The 12,499-nt window shown below is 37.3% G+C and overlaps 1 protein-coding gene across 1 annotated transcript; it reads left to right on the top strand.

Moving 5' to 3' along the window:
- The first annotated feature begins 1,474 nt into the window (after positions 1–1,474).
- Positions 1,475–12,041, top strand: LOC142985248 (phenoloxidase-activating factor 2-like). Its single transcript, XM_076133294.1, has 9 exons — positions 1,475–1,617; positions 6,423–6,567; positions 7,292–7,443; positions 7,929–8,076; positions 8,742–8,872; positions 9,501–9,610; positions 10,114–10,275; positions 11,036–11,199; positions 11,812–12,041. The coding sequence occupies exons 2-9, from the start codon at positions 6,427–6,429 to the stop codon at positions 12,013–12,015; spliced, it is 1,212 nt and encodes a 403-aa protein (XP_075989409.1). The 5' UTR covers positions 1,475–1,617; positions 6,423–6,426; the 3' UTR covers positions 12,016–12,041.
- The last annotated feature ends 458 nt before the right edge of the window (positions 12,042–12,499 follow it).

Genomic DNA, 12,499 nt, shown 5'->3' with positions numbered 1-12,499 from the left:
TAGTAAAAAAGTTTTTAAGATTTGTTTTTAATAAGTCTTGTCATATGCTACAAATGGCCATAGGACTATAAGACTATTATTGTTAATGGCCAAACGTTAGTGTATTTCATACACTTCTGCCTACATCTTTGAGTAGCAGATAATGTACATTAAAAATTATGTATTTCTAGTAAATACGCCATTTTTGAGTTATGTTTTTTCTTGAGAAATTCTTATTTATTCAGAATTTATGATGCACGATTTTGTTAAACCAAATGATTTCTTATGAATGATCATTTGTTCAAACGGTGAAGGAAAACATCGTGATGCAACCTTTTTTTTTGTATGACTGAGAGTTCCTTAGAACTTAGAACAGTTCTTGAAGGAATACAAAGTCCCCGCACTTGGCCAGCGTGGTGGACTCAATGCCTAAACAGTTTCAGAGTCAGTTTTTTCGTAAGAATTGCTCATTTTCTGAACAAATGAGTGATTTATATTTTTGTGTCTGAATACATAAAATAAAATAATACGAAGTGGTAAGCCTTTTTTGTTGCAGGTAGGTAGGTAGGTACCTAATTCTTTTTTTACTCTGAAAGATTTTTTTTTGTCAACCCAGTCAAATACTCTATTGTACCTACAAGTTATTGCGGTCAACGGGTCAAAATGTGCTTATTAAAATATTTTAATATAAAAAAAGGTAATCACGAATTCAATACTCAGTTATATTAAGAATATAAAGAAATAAAAATAAAGTGTTTTGTTTGTTTATTTTGATTAAACGTATTTACCTTGGGAACTGCGCGTCTCATATTTTTTTTTATGTGAATAAAATCTTTTGTTATTGTATTTTAGTTGCTTATATACATAACGTACGTTTAATACACCTACACCATTCAGTCATGTATGTAAATAAATAATATCCTGTCTGTATGTATGCTTAGATCTCTAAAACTTCGCAACGAATTTTAATGCGGTTTTTTTAATAAATAAGGTGATTCAAGAGGTTTAGGTGTGTGTAAAAATAATATAGGTGTTAGTCTCACGTAATAGGGAGCGAAAGTACCTATATAGGTACCAGGTACGTTAACAAGCTCCGGGTAACATTTGAGAAATATTCTGAACTAAGTAGGTAGGTATGACTTAATACCATTTGCTTCACGGCATTCGCGTATATTACCCACTGCAGAGACATCAGCTATTTAAAAAAACTATAGCATTTACAAAATTAGTAAAAAACTAGTATGTATTATAAATGCTACAATTTGATAAATAAAAAACTAGTCGAATTTCGACCACCATCTACCACGAGTCATTATAAACTTTGACTAATCAATTAAAACGAAAAAAATATCTCATCATTTTAAATATTTTTATTAAAAGTTAACAACCTTCATATAATTTTTCCTCCAATGACGTAAGCGAACTAAGCGAATCCGGTTTTACCGCGCGCGCCAATGGCCATTACCGAACGAAATGAATGACAGTTGATCGCGAAATGTCCTAATGGATGCACGCTACACAAAATCATTAAATATATAGTTTTTCTCGCATAATATTGCAATGTTTACACATTAATTATTAAATATAGTGTTTTTAGTTTAAAATAAAAGTTCCTTGTGAAGTGTTTTGTACGAATCGGTGAGTTTTTTTTTACTTTAAACTTTTTTTTGTAATCAAAGTGTCTTTGTGACCTTACTCATCTTTGAAGTTTGCATATTAAGTTCTATGATATTAGCTATTAGCTTTAGACCCCGACTTCGTTCGTGTGGAAAGATTTTGCGGCTAAAAAGTATCATAACTTTGTTATCATGTTATCAATTATCTTTGTACCGAATTTCTTCGAAATTGTGTCTTAATTTTGGCGCAAATGTTTTACGAATATGGAAATACCTATCTAAATAATTGTTTTTGCTGTTAAAAACCTAGTTTTAATTTCGTTATCTTTGTTTTAAACTTCTTTGTGCCGAATTTCATTAAAATCTATGCAGTAATAGTTATACAATAACAAACAACCATATACCAATCTAAATTAATTTTTGTATGTTTTCTTCCCAAGAATTCGTCCGCGTGCTAAAGATTTCCCGGGGTACGAAGATCTTAGGTGTTAATCCAGATTAAAAACTATCTGTATTTCGCGTAAAATAATAACGAACAACGAAACAAACTTTTGCATTAACAATATTACTAGAGACCACCCGCGATTTCGTCCGTGTGGAAACCTGTCCCGTGTATATCCCAATCCCTCGGGAACTCCAGAATAAAAAAGCCTATGTGTTATTCTATGTCTTAAGCTACCTACATACCAAATTTCATCGTAATCGGTTCGGTAGTATTTGCGTGAAAGAGTAACAAACATACATACATACTCACAAACTATCGCATTTATAATATTAGTAGGATTAGCACCATGTCTGGTCACTATTTTTTTTGTGGTCAACTTAATGTCATAGTCGTATTTGACCTTTAGGTTAGAAAAACGCTGGCCAGTATTTATTTTTTTATGCAAATATTGACATAGCTTCGTGCTTGAAAATACTGACTTACTAATAAACATGGTGTAAGCTCTGATCTATACTATACTAATATTATAAAGCTGAAGAGTTTGTTTGTTTGCTTGAACGCGCTAATCTCAGGAACTACGTGTCCGAATTGAAAAAATATTTCTGTGTTAGATAGCCCATTTATCGAGGAAGGCTTTAGGCTATATATCATCACGCTACGACCAATAGTACCAGAGTACCAGTGAAAAATGTTACAAACACGGCGAAAATTATGACCTATTCTCTCTTATGTGACGCAAGCGAAGTTGCGCGGGCCAGCTAGTAAGCTAATATACCAGACCACAGAGTATATAAGATAACAATAATATGATAATAGACAAACAACTGGAAACTTTTTATAGAAACGCTCACCTCAAATACGTATATTGCGGTCATATTAATAGGTATTTTACCGCGTCAAAGGTAGCTTACCTCATTATATTGTTTACCGAACAAATCATTAAATACTAAGTTTTATTCAGCACTACTTGGAATAACAATATTCTTAGTATTTATCGTTTATTAGAGGCCGCCCGCGACTTCGTCCGCGTGGAAACCCTTCCCGTGTAAATCCCGATCCCTCGGGAACTCCGGGATAAAAAGTAGCCTATGTGTTATTTTACTGGGTTTTTAAGTAGCTATATAGGTAGGTACCTAATATATTCATCGTAATCGGTTCTGTAGTATTGCGTGAAAGAGTAACCAACATACATACAAACATACATTCTCACAAACCTTCGCATTTTTATATAACTAGGATTTTGAACGCCTCCGTGCTTCGGAGGGCACGTAAAGAGTCGGGCCCGGTTGTTGTCAATTAAGATAACAGTCGTTAAGTCACATCAAAGACCTTTCGGGCTTGAACAACTTTGACACTAGGTTGACCACTAACCATACGATAGATAGATAAAGTATTTATCTTATGGAGAGCTGGCTTAGTTAACAGCAGCCGCGCGAATCGATCTCTGAGGTTAAGCTACACTTGCCGAGGTTGTTCTATGGATGGCCATCTTATGACATATCGTAGGTTACGTTAAATTGTGCGTCCCGGCTGTCATTTTCAAAGATCTTTAAAAGTCGTTAACAGTAGTCAGAAGCTTGGAAGTCTGACAACCAGTCTTATCGAAATGTACCGTGTTATGAACCAAGTAAGAAACGCTATTGAATAGATAAACTACCGCTAAATGTACCTCAGAAACCGGCGGTTTACAGTCGGTTTCAAATCGGGTAATAACCTTATCCATATATACAATTATGTACAAGATGAACAAAAAATAACAGGTTTTTCATAGCAAAAAAACAATCATTATATGTAATTTAGTTTATCTTAGCATCAAAGCATGCAAAACAAAATATTTATATACATACAGGTAGACTTTGTTGAAAATTTGCTTTTAGTAATTTTTTATAATAAATCCAGTGGCGTAACTATACCGTTCGAGGCCCGTGGCCAATTCATGGGCCCCCTCCCCCCAATATAAAAAAGATGAACCACTTTTTTTATTATATTTTTGGGTTTTTAATACATTTTTAATCTTTTTTTTGCAACTGAGTAGATAACAAAAATAAATCAAAGACAGAGCTTTTTTGTAATAAACATGTATGATATAATAATATAATCAAAGTTGGGAGTTGGAATTTTCCTCTGATCGGGGCCCCTTCCGGCTGGGGGCCCGTGGCATTTTGCCGACTTGCCACCCTGTAGTTACGCCACTGAATAAATCCTACTAATATTATAAATGCGAAAGCTTGTGAGAATGTATGTATGTATGGATGGTTGTTACTCTTTCACGCAAATACTACTGATCCGATTACGATGAATTTTGGTATATAGGTAGCTGAAGACCCAGAATAATACATGCTACTAACGAGGGATCGGGATTTACACGGGAAGGGTTTCCACGCGGACGAAGTCGCGGGCGGCCTCTAGTAATAAATATTATTGGACAATTCACACACGGTTATTTGATTCCAAACTAAGCAGAGCTTAACTGCTAAACATACTTATATACTTTAATAAATTATCATTATGGAATATTTTATGTAAATACGCAAATAATTTTGTAACCATTTGGTAACCAAATAACTGATAAACATACTAATATGCTTATTATAGCGAGGGAGCGAGCTTTTTCCCGAGATATACCGGGAACGTAATCCAAAATCTAAAATATTTTCCTTTTTTTGCAACTCCCGCAAAAACAATTGCTCTTGTGTCGCGGGGACTTTTACAAACATACAAACAACGAACACAAAGTACAACCAGACCCGAGACAATTATTTGTGGATCGCACAAATAATTGTCCCGTGTGGGAATCGAACCCCACGACCAACTCAAAGGTAGTGGTGTAGCAACTATCTTAACTACTGCGCCACGGAGACTGTCAAACAATTGTTGATTAGGATAAGTCATTAACAGTCGTTAACTTATATAAAGGGCCTTCGGGCTTGAACAACTTTGACACTAGGTTGACCACTAACCATACGATGAATAATCTATAACCTTCGGGTAAAACCGATATGGTTAAAAAACTATATTATTCCTTTTATTTTTTAAATTAAAGATGATATAAAATTACAGGTCGTTCAATGTGAATTTATAAAGTTAAGGTCATAGACGTTTTAAGCCACGCCTTTAAAGAAACGATAATATACTTAAACAACTAACACCCGGTTTCTGAGGTATATTTAGCGGTAGTTTATCTATTGTGTTCTTGTCTTCTTATCGTATAGTTAGTGGTCAACCTAGTGTCAAAGTTGTTCAAGCCTGTAGGCCTTTGACGTGACTTAACGACTGTTATCTTAATTGACAACAACCGATATTTACGATTATTCATTTAAAAAACTGGTTCTTAAATGTCATATTTGATGTTTGAAAGGCATAATAATATAATAAACTAGTTGCTCTTTATACCAAATGATATTTAGACTCATAGCCAGTTGTGCTCACCCATCGGTAAACGATCTGTGGGTCAAGCAACTGATGGCGCGGACATTCTATAGATGGGTGACCGTGTAGTGCTATTTGAGCTGGGCATCTCCGTGCTTCGGAGGGCACGTAAAAAGTCGGTCCCGGTTGTTGTCAATTAAGATAACAGTCGTTAAGCCACGTCAAAGGCCTTCAGGCTTGAACAACTTTGACACTAGGTTGACCACTAACCATACGACAAAATAGAGAATGACTGACGACATTACTAGCAATTAATATTTATTAATTGAATCCAATTGGCCAGCGTGGTGGACTCAAGGCCTTACCCCTCCCTCATTACGGGAGGAGACCCTTACCCCGCAGTGGAACATTAATGGGCTAAATTTATAAATCTATACTTCTATACTAATATTATAAAGCTGAAAAGTTTGTTTGTTTGTTTGTTTCAACGCGCTAATCTCAGGGTCTACTGGTCCGGTTTGAAAAATTCAGTGTTAGATAGCCCATTTATCGAGGAAAGCTATAGGCTATATAACATCACGCTAGGGCCATTAGGAGCGGAGTAGCAACGAAAAATGTTACAAAAACGGGGAAAATTTTGACCCATTCTTTCTTATGTGACGCAAGCGAAGTTGCGCGGGTCGCACGGTTAAGCCCTTCTCCCATTACGATACGCCCGCGCGAGACTACCAGTATCGTAATGTGAGAGTCTCCATACAAATGTATGTGAGATACTTCGTGGCGACTAGTCTCCGAGACTAGAGTCGCGCGGGCGTATCGTAATGGGAGAAGGGCTTAACGGTACGGTCGCGCGGACGCAAGCGTCAGCTAGTATTTAATAACTAAACCCAATTGGCCAGCGTGGTGGACTCAAGACCTAACCCCTCCCTCATTACGGGAGGAGATCCTTACCCAGCAGTGGCACATTAATGGGTTAAATTTATAACTAAAATTAATTATTTGTTTATTTACAGAACAATGAAGGCGTTTCTGCTATGTTTGCTAGTGGGTCTGATCCACTGTCAGTCCACGATAGACCCGGCGACGCTGATCGAACTGTTCGGAACTCCGCCGACCACTGTCAAGCCTGTCGGACCTACCACGCCGCGATATGAGGATGTAAGTAATATGAGGCTTCACTTTCTTTTACGCTAGGTACGGTCTTGCACACACACACACATGCTTGCATGCCGGCATGCACACACATGCACACGCACACTCACACAGACACACACACGCACACAAATAAATAAGCACATACTAACACCCACACATACACTCTCACTCTCTTTCTCTCTCACACACACTTACACCCTCTCTCTCTCTCTCTATCTCTATCTATCTCTCAAACACACACACACACACACAATTTATCCCCTTGGGGGTACCTACAATTGATCAAAATCCTTTCTTAACGGGTGCCTAGGTCATAACAATATCTACGTGCATACATTGGCGTAACTACAGGGTGGCAATTCGCCAAAATGCCACGGGCCCCCGACCAAAGGAGAATCCCAACTCCCAACATTTATTATTTATCATGTTTAATAAAAATAGTTCATACTTTGATTTTTTTACTTCATGTTAAAAAAAATATTAAAATAAAAAAAAATGGTAAAATGAAGTTGGTTCAGCTTTTTATATTGGGAGGAGGGGGCCCATCTGATGGGTTTGCGACGGGCCTCGAACGGAATGTATATAGTTACGCCTCTGCCTGCAGGCTATGTTTCAGCCCGATCCGTCCATAGGTTTGCTGTGCGTTGATAGATCACTATGTCAGTCAGTTATGAGTTATATATATTTAGAGGTATGTAATTTAACAATTACTAACGATATGTTCCAGATAACAGTGAAACCCACTGACGGCACGACGGCCTTCGTGGACAAGAACGGGGAGAGTTGTCAATGCGTGCCCTATTACTTGTGCAACAACAAGAACGAGGCCGTCGATGTGGACAACCCGGATATAACCGGATATGGTGTACTGGATATCAGGTAAAGAAAGAATAACTATAAATTAAAAATTTTAAAATCCCCCAATTTTTTACCTAAATTTTATATTTCATATTTTTTATAGATTGGCTAGTTAGGTTAAGCCATTCTAATATTCCCACCACCAACTTTCTCATCATACGAAGCTATTTGAGACCCCATCCGAGTAAATTTCCTCTCCTCCCCTCACTTTAACCCCCTACAACTTTTTGACGGCTCAACCGATTTTCATCAAACATGACTAAGAACACTCGCACATAAGTAACTATGTATGGATGTTTGTTACTCTTTCACGCAAATACTACTGAACCGATTAAGACGAAATTTGGTAATATAGATGGCTGAAGACCCACTACTAGGCTACTTTGTATCCCGGAGTTCCCGAGGGATTTACACGGGAACATACATACAAACTTACAAACATTCACATTTATAATATTAGTAGGATGTATTACTATGTATGTTTAATAAAACAATGTAACTCCCAGGTTTGGTGAAGACAATCCTTGCCAGGAGTCTGTGGAAGTTTGCTGTACCATCCCCAAGAAGCCCGACGTGCCCAAGCCGTTGCCTGACCCTAAACGGCTTAAGGGCTGTGGGTATAGAAACCCTAATGGCATTGGCGCTAGTTTTAGTGTAAGTAAAGTTTTTTATTACGTTAAAATAAAAATACTTTTCATAGAAAATATTTGTCCAACACTTCTCAATCAGTCTTCTCCCAACTATGTTGGAGTCGGCTTCCAGTCTCACCGGATGCAGCTGAATACCAGTATTTTACATGCAGCGACTGTCTATCGGGCCTCCACGACACAGTTACCTGGGTTATAATACGGTACCTTCGGGTAAGACTGGTAGTCAGACTTTCGAGCTCCTGACTACTGTTAACGACTGTTAAAAATCTTCAAGAATGACAGTCGGGACCCACAAATTAACTTGCCTTCCGAAACACGGAGGAACTCGATACGTACAAGATGGTCACGCATCCACAGATCAACCTCGGCAAGCGTTGCTTAACCACAGATATCGATCAGCGCGGCTGTTATTAGCTAAGCCGTGAGCTCCTCATTTTTTTTAAACCTGTTATTATCCCACTGTAGGGCAAGGGTCTTGTCCCAAACGAGGGGGAGGGGTTAGGCCTTGAGTCCACCACGCTGGCCACTATGGCCAAGTGCGGGTTGGGGACTTTGCATGCCCTTTAAACAAATTTTAGACATGCAAGGTTTCCTCACGATGTTTTCCTTCACCTATAATATAGCTCCTCATATATCCATGCTTATTGCTCTAATGTTGTTATACTCCAGGGTTCAGACACACAGTTCGGCGAGTTTCCGTGGGTGGTGGCGTTGCTGGACGCTCACAATTTATCTTACGCCGGGGTGGGAGTGCTCATCAACCCTGAGGTCGTGATGACCGGCGCACATATCGCTGCTAAGTAAGTACTTTGACTTGAAGACTAATTTATTTATTTAAAACCTCATAATTACAGTCAACCTGGGTAACTTTGAATCATTTGGGTAACATTGGCAGTGGGAATATGAATATTTTGATTATTTTTTCATATGAAACCAACACAATTGATAAAAGTTTGCAAAACTAAAATAAACCTTTATCAATTGTGTTGGTTTCATATGAAAAGATAATGGAAACTAGTTCATATTCCCACTGTCAATGTTACCCAAATGATTCAAAGTTACCCAGGTTGACCTTATTATAATAATATGTACATCTACCTATATATGTAAAACTTAAAGGTGACTGACTGACTGACATAGTGATCTATCAACACACAGCACAAACCACTGGACGGATCGAGCTGAAATTTGACATGCAGATAGATGTTATAACGCGTAGACATCCGCTAAGAAAGGATTTTGCTAAATTCCACTCCTAAGGGTCCTAAAGGTTGGCCAACCATTATCCACTTAGGAGTATGAAAAATAGATGTTGGCCGATTGTCAGCCTTGCTCACAAGGCTGTATTTCATGAACCGTATTAGTTAGTTAGTTGAAATTCTGGTGGTTGAATGGGTTAAATTTATATATTTAATATTTTCTGTTCAGATTCGCTTCCGGCGCCTTGAAGATCAGAGCTGGTGAGTGGGACACGCAGACTGTGAAGGAGATCTTCCCGTACGAAGAGAGGATTGTACAAGAAATAGTCATACATAAAGGTAAAAAATAAAACGTATATCGTTTTAAAAATCTACTACACTAAGGATAGGCGCGGTGCCAGACGGAAATTTTAAGGAGCCTATAAAATATGTTGAGTATTACTCTAATTATTTATTTCACTATAAAAAAAAGTAATTTTTTTCTATTCTTCATAGACGAATCGATTTGGGGGTCGTCTGTTTTCTATTACAGTCGTTTAATTATTAAGTTTGAAATAAAAACATAGTTTTTGTTTGATCCCAGGTCATCAGTTATACACTAATTTAAACAGAATCAATTCAGATGTAAAACATAAAACCTTAAAAGACAGGTTTTCGTATTGATATGTATACATAGAACTGTTCTAATTTTGTTCAAGTAATAACTTTTATTTATTTTCGATATGTGCAGTATGATATTTAAAACAAACATAAAATTTCGCTAAAACCACTAACTGATATTCCAAAATTCTTAAATTTAAGTACTTTAGTAACGAAAAAGTTAATTGTCAAATATTTTCTAGATTTCCAGCCGAAAAGCTTGAAGAACGACATAGCGCTCCTCCGTCTGGACAGTCCCCTGGTGCTAGCTGACCACATCAACGTCATCTGTCTCCCGGAACAGGACGAGGTGTTCGACAGTCATAAGAATTGCGTCGCTAACGGCTGGGGCAAGGACGTGTTCGGTAAGTGGACATTATCTAGAGATAAACTGCAGAATAAAATAAATATCCTTTATTTAATTTCATTTAAAGGAATAATATCACTTACATTATCAAATTACTATTTACATACTTTTAACATATAAAATATTATACTAAACTATGAATTATTTGCAAAAAAGGATCTATTTACAATTATACAATATGTACAATGTAATAATTACTTAACTTAAAACTGCAGAATTTCTTAATGTAAAATTGTAAATAGCGCTATCTAAGGAAAATTCTGAATACTAGCAAACGTAAAAATTGAGAACTACGCCATCTATAGACAACTTGCAGCACTAATAAATCTGAAATTGTAGTCAACGCCATCTATTGACTGCTCGTGGTATTACCAAAATTATGATCGCCGTATTCTCAACGAGACATAATGCCATCTACCGGTGTATAGAAATATATAGTAGCTAAACGAAAGTTTTGCCAGAGATAATTGTGTTTTAAATAGATTAAAATGTTTCATGGAATGTGGTATTTAAAAATACCACATTCCATGAAACATTTTAATCTTTTATGTCCCACTGCTGGGCAAAGATCTCCAGAATTACATAATCATTTATTTGCCAGAAATGTTGTAATAACAAAGATATTAATAACAATATATAGGAGCAGTACACATTCCGCTATAACATTATAGCATGCAAATATTAATAATAGGAAAAAACGTAGATCTAGTGTCTACCACACTAAGCACTTTCATAATTTAACTCCCATCTGTCTACAGACCGCACCGGGCGCTACGCCGTGATCCTGAAGAAGGTGGAAGTAGACATGGTGCCGTACAGTCGCTGCAACACGCTGCTGAAGAGGACCCGCCTCGGGAACCACTTCAAACTGCATGACAGTTTCCTCTGCGCCGGGGGGGAGGAGGGCAAGGACACTTGTCAGGTAAGCTGCCACTGGATCCTTGGCAAGAGGGCTTAATTAAAATAAAGAGAAAATTACACAATTAGGAATCTCAAGCCTCAAAGTATACATTTCTTTTGGTTGAAAGCCAGTGTAGAGCTGCTATGAAGTCAATAGCAATGGGTAGACTGTACTTGGAGCGACTGACTATCTGACCTCCACAACACAGTTACCTGGGATAACACGATATCCTTTGGTCACGATTCCCTAACAATTTCCGCGCGCATCGACGTCTGAGGTTAAGCTACGCTTGCCGAGGTTGTTCTGCGGATGGGGTCCATTTTGTACATATCCAATTCCACCGTGTTTCGGAAAGCACGTTAAATTGTGAGTCACGGCTGTCATTCTCAAAGATCGACAGTCGTTAACAGTAGTCAGAAGCTTGAAATTCTGGCAACCAGTCTTACCGAAGGTAATCATGTTATAACCCAGGTAACTGTGTTGTGGAGGTCAAATAGACAGTCGCTCTGTAAAATACTGATATTCAGCTGCATCCGGTGAGACTGGAAGCCGACTCCAACATAGTTGGAAGAAAGGCTGATATATATTAAACCACTGGAATACTATACACTTGAAACATAATTTCTTTTCCAGGGTGATGGTGGAGCCCCTCTCGCCTGTCCCATAGGCAACGCTCGCTACAAGCTCACCGGTCTAGTAGCTTGGGGTATTGGCTGCGGCGGTAAAGACGTCCCAGCTGTTTATACCAACGTGCCCAAGTTCAGAGACTGGGTTGATGACAAAATGGAGCAGTGGGGCCTGCAAGCCACGTCTTATAGAATTAAGAATGACGATTGAGGATTAATAAATGATTTTTGATACTATGTGGGCTTTTTGTTGTACCTTTTTCTTGGTAAGGTTGGTGATACTTACTGTCTTTATGCTAAACAAAAATTAAAATGCTTTTAAAGATTATAATTATAGACAAATCTTTATTTTGGACTATAGGTAATTATAATATATTTATTTCTTTCTTTCTTTCTTCCTACCTTAATTTACAAAAAAACAATAACGCAACAAACATATTTTCATTTTATATTTTGTTACATTACAAGAATAAGTAGCAGGATTGCATAAATTAAGAAGAGAAGAGAAATTCTTACGAATTTTTAATGTGATCATTAAAAATTCATAAGAACTTTTAATGTGATTTGAAATTCTTATGAATTTTTAATGATCACATTAAAAATTCATAAGAATTTTGTTGTTGACAAAGTTAAAGTTCTGCAGTTGTAGCGACATCTGTCGTGCAGTAGCTGCATTAGTAGAATAGCAATCGATG

Source organism: Anticarsia gemmatalis, chromosome 29 (genome assembly GCF_050436995.1).
Source record: "Anticarsia gemmatalis isolate Benzon Research Colony breed Stoneville strain chromosome 29, ilAntGemm2 primary, whole genome shotgun sequence".
NCBI classification, from domain to species: domain Eukaryota; kingdom Metazoa; phylum Arthropoda; class Insecta; order Lepidoptera; family Erebidae; genus Anticarsia; species Anticarsia gemmatalis.
Note: the sequence above shows the minus strand (reverse complement) of the source record. Positions and strands in the feature narration are given on the sequence as shown.

Excerpts from the sequence above, each read along its gene's own strand:
- LOC142985248 (XM_076133294.1), top strand. The coding sequence starts at position 6,427 with ATGAAGGCGTTTCTGCTATGTTTGCTAGTGGGTCTGATCCACTGTCAG. Across the intron at positions 6,568-7,291 it reads CCACGCCGCGATATGAGGAT|ATAACAGTGAAACCCACTGA; the intron begins GTAAGTAATATG and ends GATATGTTCCAG. Across the intron at positions 8,873-9,500 it reads GGCGCACATATCGCTGCTAA|ATTCGCTTCCGGCGCCTTGA; the intron begins GTAAGTACTTTG and ends TTTTCTGTTCAG.